Raw genomic sequence first — 25257 nt, 5'->3', positions numbered from 1 at the left:
TTATTTCTCTCTTTTCAAGCAGGTCGGATGAGGTTACTGCCATCAGCTTCGTGTCTAACGTGATGTGGTATATAGGCTTATTCCACATTAACTCCCTGATGCCATTCCCCGGGACGGCGTTTTCTTTACGGTAGGCATTCGAGGACCCGTCTGTGATTCATCATGTCCTCGCAGGTGCAGAAGTTGGCGAGCAATGCCTCTACACAATTGGCTGTGGCATCAACCACCTTAGTGGTATACGATCATATTATCACATTAGGCCAAGAGGTATCGTCGCCTCCATCATCGATAGTAACCTACGCTGATGTATGACCAACCATCGTCGACTCATTGTTCTAGGTGACATTCTTCTGGTCTGGGCCATGGTCAGCTTCAAGAGTACTATATCTCAGTGTAATGCCCTCGATGGATTGTATCTTGCCGCCAGTGCTTAATCGTGAATTTGATAGATCCGATATTTGGCTCTGATACAAATGTTGTGCGTGTTTGATTCCATCCTATGATATCACAGTAGTTGATGAGATTGATTAGGCTGGTGTTTTATGGTCCGTCAGCGAGAATATACGTGTCATGGCTCTGATAATTGATAGACGAATAGGAAACGTCATGACCCCAGGTTCTGCCGTGCGTACTTCCTAAGGTCATATCGTCGTTTGGCGTCTTACGGACAGCTTTCCACAGGAGTGAGTTACATATGACAAGACCCCATGGCCAACAGGCAGTTCACACTTGTTGAAAATAGTGTAAACTGGCTTTTTATAACAATTTTCGTCCTCTCGTTCATGGTCATGGAACTCTGCCAATGTGTGTCTTTTGCGCATTCATTAATCACACTGGCTTGACCAGTGCTGTGCAGGTTTAATAACATTGCGGGTATGGCATCTATTTCACCGAAGTCGCTACATCAGATGGCTGGCGGTTGTCGTTCTCGTTGCTTCCGCGGCAGGAGTCACAATAGCTGCCGCCGTCGAGTTCAATGCCATTAAGACTGCCATGTACGGGCTATACAACCCGACTACCTTGGTGCAGAACCCTACAATGTTGTTTGTCATATACCTGCCAGCCTTGGTCGTTCATACGACCATGCTCTCATTTACGATATATCGGTTTTGCATCAGCTCGACAGCCTTGCCGAGACGCGGAATCATCCACCGATTCTTGAAAGAGTAGGCCCCTTTGTCAGTAACAAACTCTACTTCGAAAGCTAATGCTTGCTTAGAGGAATTTTCATGTATGCGTTTGCAGCCGGTGGGTGTATCTCGATTCTTCTCGTTTAGCAAACGCTGAAGCAAATGACAGGAACGCTGCTGTACGAAATCATCGGTCTCTCCCTGACTCAGAACATTCCCGTAAGTTTCATGGCCATAGCTATACGACTCGTCAAAACTCAAAATCGTTGCCAGGTTTACTATTCAGCTCTGGGCGGAGAGTAAGGTTGTGTCGCCCTTCATTGTTCAGTGAAGCTCACGAGGAATGTCTACTTCCCAGAATAGCAGTAGCAACTACAGCCGTCTCTGTCTGTCGCGCGATGCTAAGCATCCGCTCATTGGCTGCAACTTACCACGTCGATCCAGCATGGTTACTCAACCATGCGGAGCTCAGTCGTGTCCAATGGAGGAGAGGAGCCACTGAAGGAGAAATTTTCGTAGAAGTCACAGAGATGGACGTGGTTCTTTCCTCCAGATCGCCATTACCTGCTGTGAGACCGGGGTATACGGGCAAGATGTGAGGACGAGGCCAGACTTCATTTAATACGATACAATGTCCTGGGACTTCTGTTAGATGTAGGTGCTGTCAAGGTATGAGAAAATGAGAAATCCCTGTTCTTCGCAGCTACAATATCTCCAGCGTCCTGACGTCCATCATGTCATCAACAGAAGCCACGTCCCTGACTCGTGCGATAATATTCTGATCAGACGCGATCCTCTTGTACTCCTCACCACGCTGCTGCGCCAGTAAAAGCGCGCCAAAAGGCTGAGCAAGGCGAACGAGCAACCTCAATTCCCGCGTAGCCGGCTCATTGTCTCCAGGAGACCAGCCAAGTGGATCATCTGACGGAGATCCAGGATCAGGTGAACCATCCGTCTCGTCTGCAAAGTCGGGTAGATCGAGATCATAACGATTCCACGGACGGACAAGCAAGAATGTCTGCCGAGTACGCTTTGCGGGTGAGAATTGAACTAGCTTGTCCTCTGTTGTGACCAGCAGGTCTTGTAGCCCGTCTGCCTTGACGTCATAAGTGAAACATTTTCCCCCGTCTTCACCGGGCCTACGCCTGACTTCTGTGAGAGGAAATGTAATGCAAGGCAATTGCAGTCTGGCGTTCGCAAAACGAGGGATGCTGAGGTTCTCCAGGAGGGTGTACAGTTTCGAAGCCGACCTCACAGCCGCAATATTTCGCAACGCGGAGACCGATGACTGGATATCATCTTCGGAGAGAGACAGCGATAAGCACGGCGGAGCTTTGTAAGAGGTAATGTCAGCTGGAAGACAGCTGTTGAACTCGGATGACTTTCCGACCCAGTCGAGAGCAGAAATGTCACCCGAATGGGCTATGATCTCCTGCAAGAGTCGTCCAAGCGCGTTTTGTCTCTTCTCTCCGTAGATTACAGGAAGATGGACGCGGAAGATACCAAACAAAGAGTAAGCAATGTCTTCCTGCAACGTGGTGATACGGTTTGACGCCCATTGAAGTTTTTCTCGGGCACCTCTCATTCCCGGGCGGAAGGCAACGAGTGCCCGTGCATTTATGCCTGTCGCATCTTCCAGCTCCTGCATGATACTGACAGACTCTTTGTGGTTGCGTGAGCGGTCGTCGAGATATAGAGTCCAATCCGCTTGGTAGAAGAGAACAATGTTAGGAGCCAGGAACTCCTGGACGGTCCATCCTCGTGTGTTCCAAACACTGTTTGCGAGTGCACCGGACTTTGACGAAGGCGGAACATCCGATAGATAGACAATGGTGAGTGCTGAGTTGCGATACCAGATAAACATGGAGTTGACTGATTCTTGTACCTCGACGTTGTTGTGCTGGTCGATGCAGCATGTATCGCTCCACGCCCATTGATGCCCCGCATCGCGAGCAACTTTGCAGAACTTCTGCAACTTTATCATGGTTCCAGCTGGACGAAATGTGTACACATCCTTATCCTGGATTTCGTGCAGCCGCGGCTCCTTGATTTCCCACCTATGGGATAACATGACCCAACTGTAGTACTTTGCGACTGCTTCTCTGATCGGCTCTGTTTGGAGGGGTCTATGCGACATTGATGATGACGAGAGCTCCTTGTATTCTGTGCTTTTCATGAAGGTGTCGATCTGTGTGTCTCGATTGCATAATCGCCCAGTGGAGGTATTGATAAGACGAAGTGGAACGTTTTCCAGATGAGCGTGAATGGCTTGTCGAATATTGTCTTCTACTTCAGAAGGACTGACGTATTTCTGACATAGTTCTGCAAAAAGCTTTTAAGTCATCTTCAAGTCGGGGCGTGAGGTATTCGTGGCTTACGTCGTATCCGTGGGTCGGGTGCATCATTCAGGTTGGAGAGCATGATTTTGAAGGTCTTGATTGCTTCATCGTAGCGTTGTGCTCCGTGAAGTGCTGCATGCTTCAATTCGTATCCAAGATGAGACAAAGGGTCGAGCTCAATGACCTACGCACCGGCAGTATCAGCGCAATTACTAGATAGATGATGTATGTCGTTCGCACCTTTTCCGCGTCGGAAAGGGCCTCCGGGTAGAGGTTTTGTCCCAGGTTCACCTTACTGTGGTGCGCGAAATAGGAGTCAGATGAACACAGCTGGATTGCTGTTCGATGTGTGTCCTCAATCGACCAGAGCCGAACATTCCCATCGCGGTCTCCACTGACGAGGAGTTCTCCGTTGGGAGAAATGGCGACGCAATAAACCCATGCTCCGTGTTCGAGTGGCTGTCCTATCTGCTTGCGTGACTTTGTGCTCCACAGGCGCACAGTTTTGTCATCTGAGGCAGTGGCAATGAAGGAACCATCAGAAGAGATGGCGAGAGAGTTGATGTAGGAAGTGTGACCAGTGCAAGATTCACCGATCTGATATCCATTCGACGTATCCCAGAACTTGATTGTTTTGTCTTCTGATGCGGAGACAAGTTGCTGACCGTCAGGTGACCATACAACACTTTGAACAATTTGACTGTGAGCGTTGTTAATCTCGAGAAGAAGTTCGGCGTTATCGGTCCGCCAAACCCGAATAGTACGCCATGATCCGGATGCCAACTTTAGCCCATCCGGGCTGAATGCGACACTCAAAACCTTCCTCTGACCCCAGAGTGTTGAGAGGACGGTGCCAGTCTGCGCATCCCATATAACAACCGTGCAATCATCCGACCCGGTTGCGAGTCTCTTTCCATTGGGGGAGAAGCACATCGACCACACTGTGTCTCTATGCTTCACTAGTGGATTGAATACCATCTGCTTGTTCTCGACGTCCCAGATGATGATGCTTTCATCTCTTCCACCGCTCGCAATTCGCCTGTCGTCTGGTGATATGGCGACCGAAAACACGCTGTCCCCGTGTCCCTCGAATAGTCCTTCTACCAATTCTCCTTTTTTCAAGTCCCAAATTCTCAGGGTTGTATCATCTGATCCAATGACGACCCGTTGACTGTCTTTGAAGAACGCAACTGCTGAAACTGAGTCAGTGTGGACCTGCATCATCTGCGTTGGCGCCGGCTGTGTTGTTTGCGCCAGTTGTACTGTCCGCACGGGCGTCGCGCGCCTTCTCACGGCGAGGTACACTTTTTTCGCCACATCAAGCACTCCTGACATGTCGCGTTGGTCTAGACAGAGAGACAAACGGTCAGTAATATTTCAAGTTAACGAGGAGCGTACTTGATGGTTAGGACATCATCAATCTTACATATCGTGAGTCGAGTTAGATTTCTGCCCATATTTATATCCCAACTTATGTAGCCTAGCGCCCATCCATGGTCCCTCAATTGGCTCCATGATTGCTACCACGCTGCCACAGGCTGCCACGGCGTATCTCATTTTCCTTTTTCGCATCATCACATCCCCTCTTCATAAACGCTCGTCATAAGTATATATTAACTCCTTCATCCTGCGCACAGTAAACCCGCTCCAGTGAGCATTGGTCTGGTGCTCTCATGCACAACAATCTACCGTAATCAGTTCTGCAACCAGATCTCTATTTCATTATATTATTCTATTCTACTCTGCATCTTCCAACATCCTTCGTAAGGTATCTTACTTCGCCACAAGATCAAGAAGGCGAAAACCACGATAGGTGTGCCTCACACTTCCGTTATCGATGATATGCCACGTCCGGGCACGCGCCCGAGCGGCGACTATTGCATCTTACCGGTCTGCATTGCTTTCCCGCTATCGGACTCGATACGGGCAGCATGGCAAGGCTGAATCAAACAATGGGTCAAGTATGGCCTAGACTTTTTCTGGGTTAGCTCCGTGATTGTTTAGCGTGACGTGGGCTCGGAAAAAATACTCGCTTCCCCAGGGGACTTTGCTCAAACTACCATCCCTAGGCCGATTTCAGTTGTGGAAATTCTTGAGCGCGATTATGTGAAAACTTTGGATATTTCGTCAGGACAGCTAGTACAGTGAACTACAATTTGAACAACGTATAGATCCCTACTCAAGATGATCGAGGGAGTACTAGATTAACAAGTTTGGCAAAGGAAAAAAATCAGTGCGTGTGATTCGGCCGAGGGATGATCGACAAGTGACTTGAGACAAACATCGCTTTCTTATCTTGAACTTTCAGCGCCGATTCCATCATGTAATCGTGGTGGTTTTCTCGCCGTTAGAGGCCTTCTAAGAGCACCGGGTGAATCTAGACAAGCGCAGGTTCTAGATATAGGAAGCGCTTGGCATCGGAATTTTCTCATCCGTACGACGTCTGGTTTCTAGTGTAGGACTTGGAAGCGAACGTGCATACGTCCAATGGACCATCGTGATTCGAATTCGAAATTAGCTGCCTCGCCGTTCGGGTCATTTGCTTTCGAGAACATAAACTGAGAAAGCATTAAAGACATGTACATATACTATTACATGCGTGAACGGGCCAAGGAAGCATCACCGACGAACAGGCGCACAGCAGTGTGCAAATCCAAATCCGTTGTTTGAATTGTTCGGGAAGCAGCACGAATGTTACATCGAGCATGTCCTGCGACGACCTATGAAACGGTGACATAGATGATGGGGAGTTTGCAAGCACTTAAGTGCACGCGAAGTGACACCCCGGAGTGGCATGACCAGACAGGAGAAGCACATATCTGCAGTGCATCAGTAAATTCACCGATTACTTATTTCGCCTTATTTCACTTAATGGCCCTTATTTCTTGCGAACGAAAATTTTGAACTACCTTAAAGGCTGCTTTTTCTAATTATTAGAAAGTGGGACCAGCGTGCAAACAAGTTCATGTGCGAAGTTCAAAAAAGTTGAATTAAAGTGTAATAAGCAAGGACCGTACAGAACAAGTCTAAAATGCGATTTCAAATGCGTGATGATCTGCGTATTTATTAACATAGAACTTGCGGAAAACATCATAAGTCTGATGGTGCTGATGTTGCGGAGGAATAAATTGAGTACCGTATATAGGAATAAGGTGTGCGGCGCGGTAGATTGAGTCAATATGAATGATGGAAATATGGGGAGAGTTGTTCGCGTGATGAGCAGGCTGTACCATCCACATTCCGTTGTCTTCGTTGGGTGAATCTCCAATTGTATCGAACCACCGCACAACTGCGCATGGGTATAATTCAGCCTTGTATGTGAAAGAGAAAAAACTCAACACTCGCGCAACGTCCATACCCCTCATCCCGTCGAGATCCGGATTCGTGTTGACGAAGACACAATCATAACGAGGGTACTCATTTCTCCATATTGGACATGCGCGAACATACTCGCGACGCATGCCCCCGATACCACTTGGATCGCTCGGGGCAAAGAATCTGGAACATGCGGAGTTGAAAACACTGATTTTGTCGTTGTATTGAGGACAACAAGTAAGGGGAACTTCGGAAGGGTCACGAGGGTCATCTGGATTGAGTTGGGTAAAGAGAAAGCGGCGCAAAAGGTTGGGGAGTTGTGGGATTGCCAATTCAACTGCTAACGCGGCAGGTGTGCGAGCTCGTTTGCGTTCTAAATAATATATTAGCCATTGGACAGAAACAGGTGCTGGAGCACTTACGAGGCGTTTTGGCCAATTCAACATGCGCTTCGACATTAGTTGGCCCGTCGTCAACTTCGGTATCGTTGTTGTTGTCGTTGGCCTCTGTGCTGTTGGTTGTTGTTGGCCTCTGTGCCGTTAATCATGTGCGCACTGTCCACATCGCCTGGCTCAAGATTCATAGTGCGCAGTTTTTCTATTTAAGCATCAGCGCGAGCACGATAAAGACACAATATGCTACTTACCTACTGCAAGTGCAGCTGCAGAAAGACAGGTCCCATCAAGCATTTTGCGTTGGGTGAAATCAGCACGCGATGCCGCGAGTTTATCAAGACGTTGATTTGTGACCAACATTTGGCCAAGGGCCTTGTACCGGCTGGAACGCCGCCACGGTTCCTTCACGGCTTTGATATGCTTTGCTTCGGTGATCGATGAGCACAGGCCATTCGGGGCCCCAAAAAGACGAATGAGGAGTACATAGTGTTGAAGTGAGTGTTGGCGAGGGAGTGAGAATGTAGATACAACACCAATCGTTTCGAAAGTTTGTCGGTATCGATGAAAGCGGTCGAGAGCTTCTTGTATGTTCTTGAGAGTCTTCTCCGTAATGACGCTACGCCGGACGAAGTAGCAAAAATCGAGGAAAGCTCGAAATGTTCGAACTATATCTACAGGGACATGTCCCTCGATGGCGGACAAGTATACCTTAGCTATGTGTAAGTACAACATCAGTAGTCCAATCTGTGAGAAGAACGTACCTTCATCAGTGCCTTTGAATCGTCGCCGGTCCATTGCTTGAAGCCTCGTCCTTGCGGGAAACGTCGAAGGCCAGCGAAGGCGGGAACAGCAGCAATTCTAGATAACTGGTGAGATAGCTAAATAGATTATTAAATAAAACCTTTACCTTCGGTCAATATCATCCATGATGCGCTGGGCCTCTTTCTTCGAGTGCGTCTGATACAGATACTTCTCGACCCATTCCACAAGATGGTCTTTAAATGTGCCTTTGATGAGCTGGTGAAGGATATCGGGGGCAATGAGCTCATGGATATCAGCGCGAGGGAAATCGTTTGTGAACGGCTGATAAAGTGTTAAGAAGTTGCAAAAACGTAGCACGAAAGATGGACTTACAACGAGATCACCGACGATACCATACTCGTCCCACAATTCACCAAGGGTCCCCTCCGACAAGCACATCTGTGTGATGACGACAGCGCCAACCGGCCTGCTCGTCTAGATTGATACGTGAAGATAAACATCTGTCCAATAATGAGTCTAAGTAGTCAACTAGAAAGATGCACGAGTACATACCTTGGGCACCAGCCACGCACGATGCACGTCAATAACACTTGCTCTTCGTAGTCTGCTATATACGGTCCCAGACCGTATATAACACGGCGAAAATGGCCATCGCCAAATCGCGCGACTTCGTACTTCGTGATACCGGGTCGAAGTGTCTCGAGGATCTTGGAGAGCGAGCAGTGAAATAATTGCCGGCGGAACTTTCGGAACATTACATCCCCAGTTGCATGTTCCTTAGTTGCTAGTAGCTCGGATAAGCAATGTAAGAATATATGTTAGACAAATGAAACTTACTTTTGGGAATAGCAAGAAACCCAATGATACTTACTGCGTCACGATGAGCTCGTCGGACATTGTTGCGAACATTGCCGATAGACGCATAGAGTGGGTAATATTCGTTGTTTCCCGTTGCGACAGACACAGTAGTCTTGTCGCTGCCCAAAATAACAGGTACGAACGTGGATCCATGTGATTCCGGATCCTCTGAGATTATGTCCTGGAAACAATTGTTAATGATAAGTTGCAATACGTTAATAGCTAATGATAAGTTGCAATACGTTGATAGCTAATGATAAGTTGCAATACGTTGATAGTTGCAAAACGTTGATAGTTGCAAAACGTTGATAGACTCACCGCCTGATCCCATACCCAATCACCGGACATGAAATCCCTCCACTGACGCTCATCACCATCGGTCAAGAATTCGCGGTAGGGTCGGTAATCGAACTCTTCGATATAGTCCGGATTCGCAAGCATATTGCGAACAACTTCTCGTGGATCACGGTACCAGACGTCAAAGTCTTGGTCCATCCACGGCGGCACATCAGCGGCTGGTCGTTCACCATTGTATCGAACTGAAAACGATTGCCATTTGACATCACCGAGTGGTGTTTTGTCAATGGTTTTATGAAGGTCGCGGAAATCTGCAAATGGAGGCTTATCGCCGTGTTTCTGGAGGGTTGAAGCCCAGAGATCGAGTAGCTTATTGATCTGGGCTGCAGGTGTCTGATTCTCGGTGAAAAAAAATTCCGCGGTTTCGAACTCGATACGGTTTCGGTAAGGCGTCCAGTCGTCAGGAGATTTATCAGAGAGTGGCTTTGGTGGGCTTCCAGGGGGAAGAAATGTGCCGTTCTCGTCACATGGACGAGCTAGAAAATATACGGTGAAATATGGTTAGAAAGTTGTTCTAATAGCAAAGTAAAGTATTACCGTCGAGGTCCTTGTGAAAGTTCCGATATAGACGGTCTCCTGGCCCCCAGAACTCAACGTTGATGCTGGGAGCTGGTGAGTCCCGTGTCCCATCGTGATCCGTCATATTCGGGTCATCATGTTCGGCTTCTTGAAAGTCAAATTGTGCCTCAGGCTGCTCAGGTGCCGGAGGGTGCTCTTCCAGCTCTTCAGAAACACTGGGATGATAAGCATTAGCTGCCCTTGCAATTGTAGGATGCGCTGCGTTCCAATGTTTCGTTCGTCCCGCTTGAGTTTTGAAATAACGCCGACAATTTGAGCGTCCGCAAGGAAGTTGCAGTGCGTTGTGATCCCGTCGAGAGTTCTGGTTCCTTTAGACAATATTAGCCAGTGAGGAGCGTGAAAAAATGGAGTATGTACATAGTTTATACTTAGCGTTAAGAAAACAAACTTTCGGTTGAAAGCAAACCGAGCTGCCAGCCTAGTAAGTGTTGGGGTCGTAATCAGTATGCGTTGTCCATGTTTGGGATCAGGGTAGCGCACTTAAAAGTTTTCACTTAGCTTAGACCGTCTCTTGTTGCTCCCTGCTACCCGCAAATTCCTGTTCACCTCTCTTGCAGCTTCTTACGTGCAACTTTCACCTCAACATGCCTGCTCAACGTGCCGCTACCACTCCGACTCGTCGTACTCGTGCGTCTAACGCAACTGCGCATCCAGGTGCCATCCTCTTACAGGCAAAAAAACCCCGACGCACGACAGAAGAAGTTGCAGCTGCCCGAGAAGAAAAGGCGGCAAAGGTAGCAGCACAAGCAGCTGCTGCTGAGGCAGGTGCTAAGCGTGTGGCCGGTATAGAGCTGGAGATGGAAGCGAAACAGACGAATGTGCTGACGAGGAAGGTCAAGGGAGTCCGCCCTCGTCCGACGCCTTACAAAGGCAAGAAGGCTGCAAAGGACAGCCCAGATATTGCAGCAGCCTGTGGTGGAGGTGATGATGAAGTCGGAACCAATCAAGGGTTGGGAGTACTCACTCAGAAGGCTGATGTGCCAATGGATATCGACAACGACGCTGTCGATCAAGACTCACACACTAAGAGTGGTACGATCAAGAAGAAGGTTATCAAAGCTTCGATGAAGGATGCTGTCAATCAAGCGCGTAATGAAATCAAGCGGAACACTGCTGATTGCGGAGATAAGGCAGCACGTGTGGATAAGAAAGGCAATGTACTTGATGCGTAAGTCTCTACTTCACACTCATCATGCTTCTACTCACGGAGTCAACCATGTTCTTCCTCAATTTAACTCTGAACCGCAGGAAACAGCCTGAATTGGCTCTCACCAACAAAGTGAAGAACTGGGCTTCAGGCGTCAAGACGCCCATCAAATCTCAGCACGCGAGTCACGCAACTCATACTTCGGCATCACCTCCCCCGTCAACAATTTTTTCTCGCCTTACAGGCTCTTCCATTACCTCTCACAGCACAACTCTGACTGATGCTTCTAAACGTCCTCCTCAATGTATTGGTGCAGCTGAGGATGCGCTCACTGGAGGTTTTGCCGACGATGAGGATGAAGATGACGAATTAGAACGCCTGGCTGCGCATGGGATAACTGCCAAGGAAGGGAGGTCAGCTGCAGCGGTAACTGTTCACTGATCTCCCACCAGAAATTTCCACTGATAATGTTCAAAGATGACGGTTACTCTCACAGTCGATGACTCCGATGACGAGTCAGGGATTCCAGCAGAGTTCCGTGCTCCATTCACCCAGTTGTCGCCATTAGGTCCGACCAGGGTTGCCGACACCAGCAACGTCCTCAAAAGGAAGGCTTCTGAAGTCCTCGATCTTATCTCTGGCAGTGAAATTGATGAGTTTTCGGACGACGAAAGTGAGTCAGCGCTGTTTGCTGATGCCAACACCCTGAAACTCACTGCACCTCTAGTCAACAATACAATGGACATCGACCTACCGGACGAGATCGATCAGAAGCATGAAGCGGAGCCCGAGAAGCCCAAAGTGAAGCTAGAGAAGCCTTCCCGCACTACGACTTCGGTGAGCATCCAACCGTTTGGTTAACTAGTCCTTCCTGACACAAGTTTTTCATTAGACAACGGTCATGACCACAGACGTCAAACCTTTGCCAACTAAAAAGGTGAAAGTGGAACCATCTTCGACATCTATCAGTGATGCTCCCGCCCCCAAGGAACAGAAATCTGTCAATGTCGACACACCGCACAACGAGCTGAAGCCCCGAGCGCAATACCGAAGCTGCGACCTCCCTGAACAAGTGCAAGCAGACAACCGCTGGGCCAAAAAGTTCCTTCCGACGATGATATTGTGGGCTGGCAGCCAAGAATCCCTCTGGACAATCCCAGATGTGACTCTGCTCACACACATTCAAATCATTTTTCAGGCAATCTACCCAGACTTGAAACTTACCATTGTTCTGAATGGTGCCGTTTTTTCGCTCGTAGGTGCTTCTTGCTCCAGATGTCAAAAACATTTTCTCACTGTATCGACTCCATACTCAGACTGTTCAACGTCTTTCTGAGTGGCGGAGCAACTTTGGCTCTACAGCCATTGTGCTTATCTACGATTTTCTGATGAGCAACAGCGACTGCGACCCAGAGGTTCTTGCAGGGCTCCTTTTGAAGAATTATGCCTTCATCTTTGAGGATATGGACAAGCGTGACCCCGACGGTGCATTCCACTCTGTATTCATCCTGCAGCTCCTTGGAAAGGCTCACCTCAATGTCGTCGACGGTCACGCTAATATTCCCGCATTGAAAACCAAAGACCTCGCATCGAAAGGGATGGCCGGTGTTATTGGATTTTGCGCTACAGCAGTAAGTCTATTTTCTTATCATCAATGATCCCTCTCGATGAATTCGCATAGCTTGAGCGCGCCGTCACATTAATTTCGGACGGTGATATCAAAGTCGAGGATATCTTAGCGTCGACCACATCTCGCGGCAAGGTGGTCATCAAGCTGCCCAAAGTACTCAACAAGCTCACTGGCAAGGAGACCAGCGCTCCGTATATGTTTTCGCGTGATCTCTGGCATAAAGCGAACACTGGGTACATGAAGAGCATCAAGAAGAAGAGCAAGGACTTCGTTGAAACTACAGTAGAGATGGCGCGGTCAGCTTTGAACGAAAGCACCGCTGCGGATGCAGCCATTTCGCACAGCTCTGATGATGACCGTGCCTTTTTGTGTATGTATAATCTTTCCCTCTTGTGCATCGTTCTCTGCTTTATTTATTTGTCGTGTTCACCATGCTGATTTTGTGGATTTGACAGAGCCATCCGCTGCCCCATGGGCCTTCACGAATCAGCACCATCCTCAACCTGCTATCATTGTTCATATGCTCCTCTGGTACCATTTTCTACTGCTCTCCGACTACTACACGCATAAGCTACCATTGATTTTCGCTGTTTTATCTTCCCTTAGTGATCCACTTAATTGCTTTCGCGTCGTGCTTTTCTGAATGGACAATGCCCTTTTTTCTGCTTTATTTGTGATATGAAAGTAAACTAAGTTCGAAATAAGTGAAAATTCAGACGATGAGTGGCCTTTTTCAACCTGGCGGTCACTTATTTCAGCCTTTGCTTATTTCGCCTTATTGTGTGTGAAAAGTTGACAATAAGTCAGAGTAAGTAACTTGTCGTTTTCCTGATGTTTCTATGTATATATGCTATAACTATTGATGTAGGGCGCTTCAGGGGGTAAAATAAAGATGGGAATACATTCATATATACTCCTGAACATGTTCTGAATGCCTTAGAACACTTCCCTGTCATAGGGGCAAAAATGCGAAAGTGTTCTGTACCCTAGGTTATGTTGAAAGGGCCCTGGAGGAGGAGCAGGTACACAAATAAACAAAAAAAGCGGACCATTATATTATAATATACATATATATACCAAACTATCACTTATATATGGAGGGGGACCTATTGTGGGGTGGTGGTGAAGCTGCAGTGAGGTGGGAAGGGTGTGGGAATAATTGATATTGTGGAGATTCCCAAAATGGGCGATGTTTTTGGTGTTGTGGGGTAATTCCCACACTGTGGGGCTGAAAAATGCGAACATATGATGTGTGGGAATAATGTGGGGAGGCCTGACATGTCCAGCTTCGTCTGACTCGAGAGTCGCTGACATGATCTGATAGGTTGGGCTGGACCGAGCGTTAGCTCGGGGTGGGACGTAGGCAGGTTGGAGCCGCTCGGGAGGGCGGGACACCTACCTACGAATTCGATCATGTCATATGACTATCGAGTAACGGATCAATGGGTATAGAATAATATGTCGTGGAGTACGACTATTTACATAGCGCGGAATTACGAAGTGTGAAATCACTGAAATGTAGCTTGAAAAAAAAATTGAGGGAGTGGTGGGTGGGTAAAAGAAACGACTGCAGGTACGGACAGTAGTGAGGAAGTACGCTGTACGACGAACTCGTCGTCGTGTAGGAAAGGAAAATAGATACAGAAGCGAATAGCGCGCACGCTCAGCTGGACGTATGGTGCCGAGAAATTCCGGCAGGCTCCATTTCTCGGCACCTGTACATAGGAGGTTACCAAAATGGAATATATATCATGAATTTTCGCTTTGGGGAGCCAAAATTGCAGTCATAATGTATGTTTAAGATTTCTGCTTGCTATATTAGATACATGGATTCTCAGACTACATGGATGTATCACTGGTGAGTGGACAATTAGATTGGGGGATGTATCCCTATTTTAGGCCTATAGGCCAAAAGGATACATCCATCCCCCACCATCAGGTGTTGGGCTATCGTTCGCTTCCGTTACAACAACATGCAGCTATATTTCATGCAACAAAATATTGACTCAGCGCTTGTTTAAATCGAAGAAACAGGCTTGAACATGGTGCTAGGCGACCTAGCACTAATGTTGCAGTTAATGTGCCATCGTGGTCTACGTATGTAGTATCACTAAAGCCATACAACCCGAGTCAGTTCACGGAGAGTTACACAACACGTCAATGGATAACGAGGAAGACTTACTGGTCCATCGGCCAATCATCTAACAGGCGGTCCATTCCGGTGATCTTGCTAGGTACAAAACCCGTGTAGTAATGCCAGTGGCGAAATGATCTGTGTATTAGCCAGAGCAAGGAAGCAAAGAATGGTTACATGGGAACAACAAAAACATCAGTATGCCTTGAACTTTCAATGTATGGGAACGATATACCCACTCCTTAGAGTCCTTAGTAGCTATAAGTGTGTCCGCTGCGCGTTTCAAGTTTAAAACTAGATCTTCCGGGGTGTCCGACCCAGGCGATGGCCTGTGGGACTCAATTGTAAGGCCGACGTATGGATGCACCACTGGCGAACTCTGTTCAGAAAGAGCACACCCAACGTGCCACTTCCCGTCCGGTCCCATATAAATTCTCAACACCCATATACGTCCTTCGGTGAATAGTACGTTCAATCATCAGCATGAAAAACAAGCCAAAAGACGTGAATTACATACCCTGGGCAATAAATTCTACCGCCAATTCCTGCATAATGCGCAGGCGTGTCTGGAACATCTTGAAGACCAACTTGAAATAAACAATGCGGCGATTTTCGACCAGTTCATGCTGGAACACCTGGATCTCATCTCGCGGACAACCCAAAATCCGTCTCAAAGACTTATCCTTGGCTGATAGCATGTGATTAGTTAATTGACGCGCTCTCAGGACATTTTGGACCATGCACTTACGATTAACATTGTCCCCTAAATTCAGCTGCATAAAGAGATCGTTATCGTTCATTGTCATGCACGCAAGTCGTAAGTCGGAAGAACAAGCCGGCGAGAATTCGGAAATGAATTTAGTGAACACCCAAAGGACTTCTCGCCGCTTTTTTACGATCGCCCAATACAGCGCTGTGTGATCCTCGATATTGCGTTGTTGCAGGAGATCTGAGAACTCTGCTGCTGGCAAAGTAGCAGCGATCGACCCGACAGATGAAGGGGTGAAATCAGGAGAGGAGACAATTTCACGGATGCCAGAGAGCACTGTCGCACGACGTTTTTCCTTGGATTTCAGGAAGGAAAATACCGATGGTTTGTACCGGACAACATCTGATACAGACGTAGAAATTGAATCATACGAGGGAGGTGGGTTGGAAACGGACGTGCTGTCATCAAAGACTTTAGACTTGGTGGCCATTGTACATGTAGAGGAGCAAATAGGAAAGGGAGTTTTTGAAGTATTACTAGATGAGGTTTTTTGTTCGATCGAGGAAATAGGGGCTTCAAGTTTGGGCCACGCATTAAGTCATGACCTCATTGGCGTGCCCGCACTGCCGCATGAATGCAGTACATAATGCACGAGTTTCGTCGGTACTTCTTTGAGCGCTAAGCATGGATGTCTACGACGCCAAAGGAATCCTAAACCCGCCAGTTCTCCTCATCATATCGTCAGGATCGTATTTTGCGCGGATTTTGCTGAGCGTTGACAGATGATCCTTGTAGATGTCCTCCACCGGAGTATCGGCGAGTGAGGTGTTGCAATATATTGGCAACTTGTCATTAGTGCACCCTTCGTCCTCTGCCACCTTGCGAATAGATTGCAGGATCTCCATCAGAAGCCCGATCCAGTACTTATCGTTGCTCTCTCCTTCCCATTGGAAGCAGACGAGTAACGGCCCATTCGGCCGGCCTTTCTTGTGCGGCCAGGCGGCGGAAGTACTTGTGTCAAACATCGACGGTAGGAACGGCCAGATATCAATGACGGCTGTCTTTCCCTGGTTGTCCTTCATGTGACTGGCGGCGCGCTGAGAATAAGGGCATTGAGAAAGATATTGCACAATTGGATGCTAAGGATGATTATACCTTCGATTCTTCCTCGATCTTATCCAAGAGCTTTCGGGTGAAGTGCGAAACCATCACGGTCCCCCAACGCGCCCTTTGGGAGTGTGAGTAGGACGAACGTCGAGAACAGTGTTTCACAACACACCTAACATTCTCTTCTCCCACACCGGCTTTAGGGGGATTATTCGCATATGTTTCTAAGGAGAGCCGTGTCCCAGAAATTGGACTATGCAACGGAGGTCCAGCGACGCGAGACGGATCATGAATATGGGAAAAAAGCTGGTCCATGAATGCAAAGTTTTCTGCAAGCTTCTTGTCCGCTCCGCCCTGGGTCTGATGATCAATCCATTTGTCGTCAGAGAGTTCGAGAAGCTCCGTAAAAGGATTGTCGGAAGGAAGAGGTCCATCATAGAAAAGGTCAACAGTGATCTTGTGCTATGTCGACAGTTAATGTCAGGGAATAGCAGACCTGGAAGGTCGGACGTACCTCCTTCTTTCCGCGGATACAGAAATGTCTGTATGCACCAACGATCGCCGCCTTCTTGTCTTGGCACTTGTTAATGAAGTTCATAATTGCTTCCTTCACTTTTGTAGACTCATCCATTGGAAATTGTAAGCATGCTGCTTACGCTCATACGATTAACGCGTCATACGTGTGATCCGTGTTGATTGCGTCATACGCGTGATCCGTGTTGATTGGACACCGCGTTGTGATTATATGTGTTTGGCTATTAACATGATCCGGTATATATATCTTACTACTGATGTACTGATTCCTTATCTCGTACTGTACCCCGAATCCCATACGCTCTTCCACATTACTGCTCTCTGACTGTCCGCCAGTGTTCGCTGTCTACTGTGACAGTGTTCCACTTTTTTTTAACGTCCAGCTGAGCGTTAAATCGTTATCCGAACCGTTATAACTGCCGAACCTTGTTCTTATCAGAACCAACGTTGAGTATTGACAATCGTCAAACTCAAGGAACCGTAACCGTCACTCCCCGTCCTTAGAACATACCAGTGGGTATTGGCCAAGGGTCAACCCAGCTAAGAATAAACAAACTGCCTCCCCGCCGCACACAAATACCTATACCCCTGTCGGTCACGACACGCAGTCGTGATAGACTTCGATCGCCGCACGCTGATATCCCAACTGCGATCGCACCTACATTAATACAACCGATCGCTCCGATCATCGCATCCCCGCGTTCCCATTCACGGATCAACACGCATATATCCACTGATTCCGACTCCACCGATCAAAACGTCTCTATCACATTCAATATGTCGACAACCAAGACCGCGCGCGTAGAGCAATCTTCACCAAGTAAACCGCCCTTTCTTACAGCGGGCGAGTTGACCCCAGAGGCTCTGTGCTCATGGGAAATGGGCTGCACACAGTTCTTCCTCCACAAGAATGTGAAAGACGAAGAGATGGTTAAAAAGGTCACTTGGGGAATGCAGGAAGCGGTTATTCAGGATTGGTATATCAACGATCGCGAACGTATTGACAAGCTCACCTTCGCAGACTACATGGCGGAAGTTCGCGACTACTGGCTTCCCTCCGGATGGTCCGATGTAGTTCGACGCAAGATGTTGGCTTCCACACAAGGTCAACGTCCGTTCAACGAATGGGCCGTGGATATACAAAGCCAAAACACCCTTCTACGCGGAACGACATCACACCTAAAAGAAATCAATATCCGTTACCACCTTGAGTCTCATATGAACGCCGAGCTAGCTGCCGATTACCATGCGGAAAACATAACCGAAACGGATTTGCGGAAATGGATAGAGAAAGTACGCCTACTCGACGAACGGAGGGTGCGCTACCTCGTTCGACAAAAAGAAGCGGTCGACACCGCACTGCGCAATGAACGAGCACGTTCCGGTGGTGATAAGAAATTTACACCTGGATCTCGTTTCAACGCCAGAGCGGGTCAAACTACAACCTCATCCACGACCACAGCCTCATCCTCGAAACCCTTCACAAGACTACCTTCCCTGACAGAAAATGAACGCCAACTACTTCGTGAAAACGACGGGTGCTTCAAGTGTCGCGAACCATTTGCTGGCCATACATCAACCGCTTGTCCCAAAGGCTTTCCAGACGGCGCGTCATACAAGACAATCACTGCGTCGCTCATCGCCTCCAGAAAACCGAAGATTGTGGCTGCTGTAGAGGTCGAAGGACACCACACCATCGCAGTGGTAATGCCCTCTGCGGTACTGGGCAGCGGTTCAGAATCTGAAGAAGAGTGCGTGGCCCCGTTACAAACCCCTCACTTACGTTGGGAGTGTCGTGTTGACGGGCCGGCTATTCCTTCTTCTATTGTTGTATCTGCTCTCATTGACCACGGTTCATCTTTAGTTCTGATTGACGAAGATCTCGTCACTAAACTTGGACTACGACGTCATCAACTGGCCAAAACTCTCCCCGTCTCTCTCGCATTGTCTCAAGACAACAAACAACCTTTTATTCTCTCGCAATATGTCAAACTGTCGTGTTCGTCTCTTGACCATGTTTACACCTCTCGCACTGTACGCGCTGTGATCGCGCCAAAACTTTGTACACCACTGTTACTCGGAGGACCATTTCTGCAGCACAATCGCATAATTATTGACCACGAGATGCGTACTTGCATTGTAAAAGATACTGATTACGACCTCCTCCACCCACCCACAGTTCCAGCTCCCCCTCCTGTTCGCGTTGTGCCGTATGGTCCCCAACTATTTTGGATGAAGCGCGACGTCGTTAACGAACTCAAGTGCATCCTCCCGGAACTTAAGACCATAGTCGACAGGGAGTGCGAAACAGTTAATGGTGGGGATATTACAGCGGCAGTTCAGACGCGGATAGCCGAACTCGAATTCCAAGACAAACTGACTGAAATGGACGCTGCAGTGAAGTCTGAGTTCAAGGACCGCTTTCCAGCGGACATTCCGCACAACGACACGATGCCGTCCGATGTATTGTTTCGCGTGCACTTAAAAGAAGCTAACCGTATTGTCCAACAGCGCTCGTATGACTGTCCCAAGAAGTACCGGGCCGCTTGGAAGACCCTCCTAAACTCACATCTAGAAAGCGGGCGCTTGAAGGAGTCCGAGAGCGAGTGGTTGTCACCCTCGTTTATAATTCCTAAGGCGGACCCGACAGTATTGCCTAGGTGGGTAAATGATTTTCGCCTCCTTAATGACAATACCGTCCCAGATAACCATCCGTTGCCACGGATTGACGAGATTCTGAAGGACTGTGCGAAAGGCAAGTTCTTTGGAAAAATTGATATGACTAACGCTTTCTTTCAAACGAGAGTACATCCAGACGACACGAAATACTTGGCAATCCACACTCCCTTCGGTAAGTACGAGTGGACCGTAATGCCCATGGGTGTACGCAACGCCCCCGCCGTTCACCAGCGCCGCATGACCACCGCATTACGACACTTAATCGGTAAAATTTGTCACGTTTATCTAGACGACATTATCATCTGGTCCCAAACACTGGAAGAACACGAACGGAACGTTCGACAAGTCCTGTTGGCCCTGCGTGTGGCCCACCTTTATTGTTCACCAAAGAAGACTTCTCTATTTAATACAGAGATCGATTTCTTGGGCCACCACATTTCTGCAAGAGGCATCGAGGTCGATGACTCCAAGGTCGCACGAATATTGGATTGGCCGCAACCAAAGAACGCGACCGAAGTACGCGCATTTCTGGGCATAGTACGGTATCTCTCAGACCATCTCCCCAACGTTGCGGAACACACCCGTATCCTTACCACGCTAACTACTAAAGCGGCAGAGTTAGAATTCCCCGTGTGGACAGACACGCACGCGCGAGCGTTCCAGGCCGTCAAAGACTTAGTGGTCAGCCCGGAGTGTCTTACCACGATAGACCACGACAACCCAGGAGAAAACAAGATATTTCTTACTTGCGACGCGTCCGACTACGCAACAGGCGCCTTACTTTCGTGGGGACCGACACGAGAAACATCTAGACCCGTCGTGTTCGACTCAATGCAACTACGAGCAGCGGAACTCAACTACCCAGTACACGAAAAGGAGCTTCTCGCCATCATACGTGCCTTGAAGAAGTGGCGCTCAGACTTGTTAGGTGCACACGTCGACGTTTTTACTGACCATCGTACTCTACAGAATTTCACCACGCAGCGTGACCTCTCACGTCGTCAAGCGAGGTGGTCAGAATACATGTCGCAGTACGACATGTCAATCCACTATATCAAGGGTGAAGAAAATGAAGCCGCGGACGCCCTGTCACGAAGGACCGACACAACGTCCACAGCAGACATATGTGCAGCAATACTTACCCTCCGTGCAGACGAGTCGCTTATCACGCGCATTCTCGAAGGGTACGCAAACGATCCATGGTGTAAGAAGCTAACTGGGCTTTTAGGATCACTACCGGGTCTGACGCAGGACGAACGAGGATTATTTTACATAGCAGATCGTCTTGTGATCCCACGCGTGGATAACCTTCGCGAAACATTGTTCAATGCGGCGCACGACACGGCTGGCCACTTTGGCGCTGATAAGTCCTATGCGCTCCTTCGAGGTTCATACTATTGGCCTAACATGAGGCGTGATCTCATGGACTCATACATCCCCTCATGTGGTGAATGCTTGCGCAACAAATCAAAAACGACAGCAACAACTGGACCATTACATCCGCTACCGGTTCCAGACGCGCGTGGAGATTGTGTAGCTATCGACTTCATTGGACCTTTACCCGAAGACAGCGGGTTTAATATCATTGTCTCTATGACAGATAGGTTGAACGCTGATATACGTCTTGTGCCTTGCAGGGATAATATCTCAGCCGAACATTTCGCCAGTCTCTTTTTCGATCATTGGTTTTGTGAAAACGGGCTGCCTCAAGAAATAGTTTCGGACCGCGATAAGCTTTTCTTATCACGCTTCTGGCGCGCGTTGCACAAACTGACAGGTGTTAAATTGAAGATGTCCTCATCGTACCATCCCGAAACCGACAGTGCAAGTGAACGAACAAATAAAACCGTTAACCAAAGTCTACGCTACTACGTTGACCGGAACCACAAGGGTTGGGTTCGTGCACTTCCCCGTGTACGTTTTCATCTTATGAATTCTGTAAACACGAGTACTGGTTTTTCCCCATTCCAGTTACATCTCGGTCGCTCGCCCAGGATGTTACCTCCACTTGTTACAGCGCCTCAAAACGTCGAGCCTGAAGAAGATCGCGCAAGACACTTACTGTCGCAACTCAAGCACGACGTGATGGAAGCTCAGGATCGCTTGCTCGCTGCGAAGGCAGCTCAAGCTGTAAACGTGAACAAGAACCGTGCGCCAGCCATCACACTCGAAATCGGTGACCGCGTCATGCTTGCCACAAAACACCGCAGGAGAGAGTACATGCAGAAAGGTGACAAAAGAGTTGCAAAGTTCATGCCTAGATACGACGGGCCGTACACAATACTGGACGCACATCCCGAATCGTCAACTTACACCCTCGACCTTCCCAATTCACCTAACATCTTCCCGACGTTCCATGTCAGTCAACTACGTCCCTATCACGCCAACGACCCTATTCTTTTTCCTACACGCGAACACCCCCGACCGGGACCAGTGGTTACGGAAGATGGTCAATTGGAGAACTTCATCGACAGGATCATCGACGAACGAAAGGTGGGAAGAGGAAAACGCTATCTAGTGCGCTGGGTTGGTTTTGGAGAAGAGGATGACGAGTGGCTACCAAGGAAGGACCTAGTGGATTGTGAGGCTCTGGACGTCTGGGAGAAAGGACATTCCGAAGGATGATGGGGAAGGGTGTAAGCATGCTGCTTACGCTCATACGATTAACGCGTCATACGTGTGATCCGTGTTGATTGCGTCATACGCGTGATCCGTGTTGATTGGACACCGCGTTGTGATTATATGTGTTTGGCTATTAACATGATCCGGTATATATATCTTACTACTGATGTACTGATTCCTTATCTCGTACTGTACCCCGAATCCCATACGCTCTTCCACATTACTGCTCTCTGACTGTCCGCCAGTGTTCGCTGTCTACTGTGACAGTGTTCCAGAAATGTCAACATGTTCCGCTGATTTTTTCCCGTACAGCACAAAAAATCAGCATGAAAGACGCAGTAAAAAAATCGACAGGGCACTGACGTAGATAGGCCCCAGAGGATAGGTTTTGACAGTGAATGAAGTGACAATGCCGAAGTTGTTCCCACCCCCCTATCTCCCGTAAAGACTAGGATGATACCTGAGCATTTGATAAACTCACTTTTATAGCAAAGAAGAGGTCACTATTGTGTTGAGCGGATGCCTTTAGTGATTTTCCGTTGCACAAGACGACTTGGGCCTCAACTAGATTGTCGATTCCAAGACCGTACTGGTTAGTCAAGAGTGAGTAACCACCACCCAGTAGCCATCCAGCCACTCCGACACCAGCAGCGGTAGCCCCGCCAACGATGTTTCGCTTATACAAGGCTATTTCTTTGTAGACCTCATCGAAGAGGCATCCCGCTCCGATGCGTAGATTCTTGGTTTTGCCATTGTATTCGAGTTCATTGAAGTCGGCCATGGAGATCTGAATGCCTGTAGTGGAGCTGAAGCCAGGATTGGTGGAATGTCCTCCCCCTTTGACCTAGCATAAAGCCATGAAATAGTGAGAATGACTGACAATAAAATATGCGTACCGCAAATTTCACTTTATCATACGTTTTAAAGACTTTCATCTAAGAAAGTTTAATTTAATAAAAAAACCACTCAGAAATCGAGCACCGACGATCTTTTTCAGGCCATCGATGTTACCAGGTTGAACAGCGCAGCAGGCTACTTGAGAGCTGCTCTCGAATTGGTGGGAGACGCTGAGTTTGTAACCAGCGCCACCTTTCAGATAATACTTCAATGGTGCGGCGTACTAGCCAAATGAACGCTTTACCAAAACGCAAGAACTGCGAAACCTTCTCCGACTTTTTGCAAATTTTCCTGATTTCCTTGATGGCTTCGATGTATTCTGGCTCGCTCCCAAAATCGGGGTCGTAGCTAGTGTCCGAGTTCCCGTCACTGTCGTCGTCTGACTCATCTGACTCGTTATCGTAGTCAATCGAGGCATGAAGTCCATGAGTTGCGGAGCATTCGCCAGTGTTTCCCTAAACCTTGTGTCGGCGAGATAAACTAGGAATACAGTGACAGTACGTACGATACTGTCACAGCAGTCTGTGCCATTTTCAGTACCCTATCATAGAGTGACTTGAGTTACAAGTCAAGAAACTGGTGCAATGAGCGGCGCACAAAATCATCTGTGTCGGTGGTGCCTGTACGACCATCTTCGTTACCCTGTCAGAGTAAATTTAGTTGGAAATCCGAGTCAAAGGTAGTGCGGTGAGCGACATACTGAATCAGCTGGATCGTTGGATCCTGCACCATGGGCAAGATGCTGCAATTACATGACAGTATTAGTGTCCCTGCCAGTGGTAGGCTAACTAGGCGAAGGGAGCGAAACCTACAGGGGCCATGATATAGCTTGAAGTTACTTTCAAGACAAAGAATTATGCGTTTTGGAGGACTGTAAATTGAAGGAAGATCTCGAGCGGGAATGTTGTGTAGACGGATATCTTCAATTGGGTTTTTATGGGGTACACGTCGGTGCGATGGGATGGTATCTGGCGCACATTTTGTGTTCCTAACTATGGCAGCTTCGCGCTCATGCTGCGGAAATGGGCAACTTCCGTTAACCAAGGAACTCTTTCAATTGTTCGTGCACTGCAAAGCGAACCGCCCGTCCTAGATCTGACGCCATGGTATGCAAAAATCCGGTGACAACGAAGCTCCGGGAATTTGCCCTACGTTAACTCTACGTAACCGATTCGGGCCTTCCGTGCATCCTGCACTGACGACAACGAGAATCATTGAGATAGATATACAGTTTTGCATCTCATGATCAATCACTCACATTCCTAATTTGAAGACTTTGTAAAATGACATAGACCGTATTCGCCCGCAAATATTTTGAAATAGCAGCAGGTTGCGCCGAGAACAAAAAAGACGGTGTACTAGTAGAACGCCGTGGAAGATGGCCAGCTTATGCTAACATCAGTGATCCCTTGAGTTCTTGATATTGTACCCGTGAGAACTGTAGAAGGATATATTTTTGCTCTGCTAAATATGACTATCTATCCAGTGAGGATTTTGAGTGGTGGTTCTATGGTCATTGATTGCCCACAAATCCGGAGTAACATGGCTGATCCATGACAATATTGTGACACTACTCCTTTGCTACCGGTGAGGGGTGGTAGGGTACTCGCGTCCACCTTTTTGAGCATTGTGAATTTGCCTAACTCATGTTTTGAGTTCTAACATTATTCAAGACCTTTGCGTGGGAGGGCTTTTTACCACTCGTCAGCAAATCTAGAATGACATTACATTTAACAGCAAAATTGTAACATACCACCATTGCAGCAGGCAAAAGACGCAAGCTGACTCCCTTCAATCCCTTTGACAACTCTTATTTTGTCCCGAGCATGTTTTGAATTACAATGTCGTTTAAGTTCTTCTCATGCAAGGTGCCTTTAGCACTGGTCAACGCATCTAGAATGACTTCAGACTTAACAACAAAACTGTAACATACCGTCATTGCAGCGAGCAAAAGACGCAAGCTGACCCCCTTCAATCCCTTTGACAACTCTTATTTTGTCTCGAGCATGTTTTGAATTACAATGTCGTTTAAGTTCTTCTCATGCAAAGTGCCTTTAGCACCT

General features: G+C 48.0%; 5 protein-coding genes across 5 annotated transcripts; 1 reads left to right on the top strand and 4 right to left on the bottom strand.

Moving 5' to 3' along the window:
- Nucleotides 1–6495: 6495 nt before the first annotated feature.
- DEU56DRAFT_985451 (uncharacterized protein) lies at nucleotides 6496–9799 on the bottom strand (the record flags this gene model as incomplete). The annotated part of the gene is made up of 11 exons (XM_041360073.1): nucleotides 6496–7157; nucleotides 7207–7290; nucleotides 7340–7381; nucleotides 7431–7887; nucleotides 7941–8037; nucleotides 8087–8262; nucleotides 8314–8407; nucleotides 8494–8725; nucleotides 8779–8980; nucleotides 9118–9632; nucleotides 9694–9799. 11 exons carry the CDS (start codon nucleotides 9797–9799, stop codon nucleotides 6496–6498), a joined length of 2667 nt encoding a protein of 888 aa, XP_041200750.1.
- A 520-nt stretch (nucleotides 9800–10319) lies between these two features.
- DEU56DRAFT_920284 (uncharacterized protein) lies at nucleotides 10320–13155 on the top strand (the record flags this gene model as incomplete). Its single annotated transcript, XM_041358416.1, has 8 exons — nucleotides 10320–10903; nucleotides 10984–11308; nucleotides 11360–11555; nucleotides 11610–11719; nucleotides 11775–12137; nucleotides 12199–12513; nucleotides 12564–12870; nucleotides 12968–13155. The coding sequence occupies 8 exons, from the start codon at nucleotides 10320–10322 to the stop codon at nucleotides 13153–13155; spliced, it is 2388 nt and encodes a 795-aa protein (XP_041200749.1).
- A 2000-nt stretch (nucleotides 13156–15155) lies between these two features.
- Nucleotides 15156–15845, bottom strand: DEU56DRAFT_939021 (uncharacterized protein; the record flags this gene model as incomplete). Its single annotated transcript, XM_041358858.1, has 2 exons — nucleotides 15156–15334; nucleotides 15395–15845. 2 exons carry the CDS (start codon nucleotides 15843–15845, stop codon nucleotides 15156–15158), a joined length of 630 nt encoding a protein of 209 aa, XP_041200748.1.
- A 202-nt stretch (nucleotides 15846–16047) lies between these two features.
- On the bottom strand, nucleotides 16048–17093 carry DEU56DRAFT_920282 (uncharacterized protein; the record flags this gene model as incomplete). Its single annotated transcript, XM_041358415.1, has 4 exons — nucleotides 16048–16452; nucleotides 16511–16583; nucleotides 16635–16924; nucleotides 16977–17093. The coding sequence occupies 4 exons, from the start codon at nucleotides 17091–17093 to the stop codon at nucleotides 16048–16050; spliced, it is 885 nt and encodes a 294-aa protein (XP_041200747.1).
- Nucleotides 17094–22618: 5525 nt separating this feature from the next.
- Nucleotides 22619–23141, bottom strand: DEU56DRAFT_749935 (uncharacterized protein; the record flags this gene model as incomplete). Its single annotated transcript, XM_041349486.1, has 2 exons — nucleotides 22619–22729; nucleotides 22779–23141. Coding segments are annotated over 2 exons (474 nt in total), but the record flags the coding sequence as incomplete, so codon positions are not given.
- Nucleotides 23142–25257: the final 2116 nt, after the last annotated feature.

Source organism: Suillus clintonianus (assembly GCF_016758775.1).
Source record: "Suillus clintonianus strain FC179 chromosome Unknown DEU56scaffold_217, whole genome shotgun sequence".
Taxonomy (NCBI): domain Eukaryota; kingdom Fungi; phylum Basidiomycota; class Agaricomycetes; order Boletales; family Suillaceae; genus Suillus; species Suillus clintonianus.
This window is presented reverse-complemented; position numbering and strand designations above follow the sequence as displayed.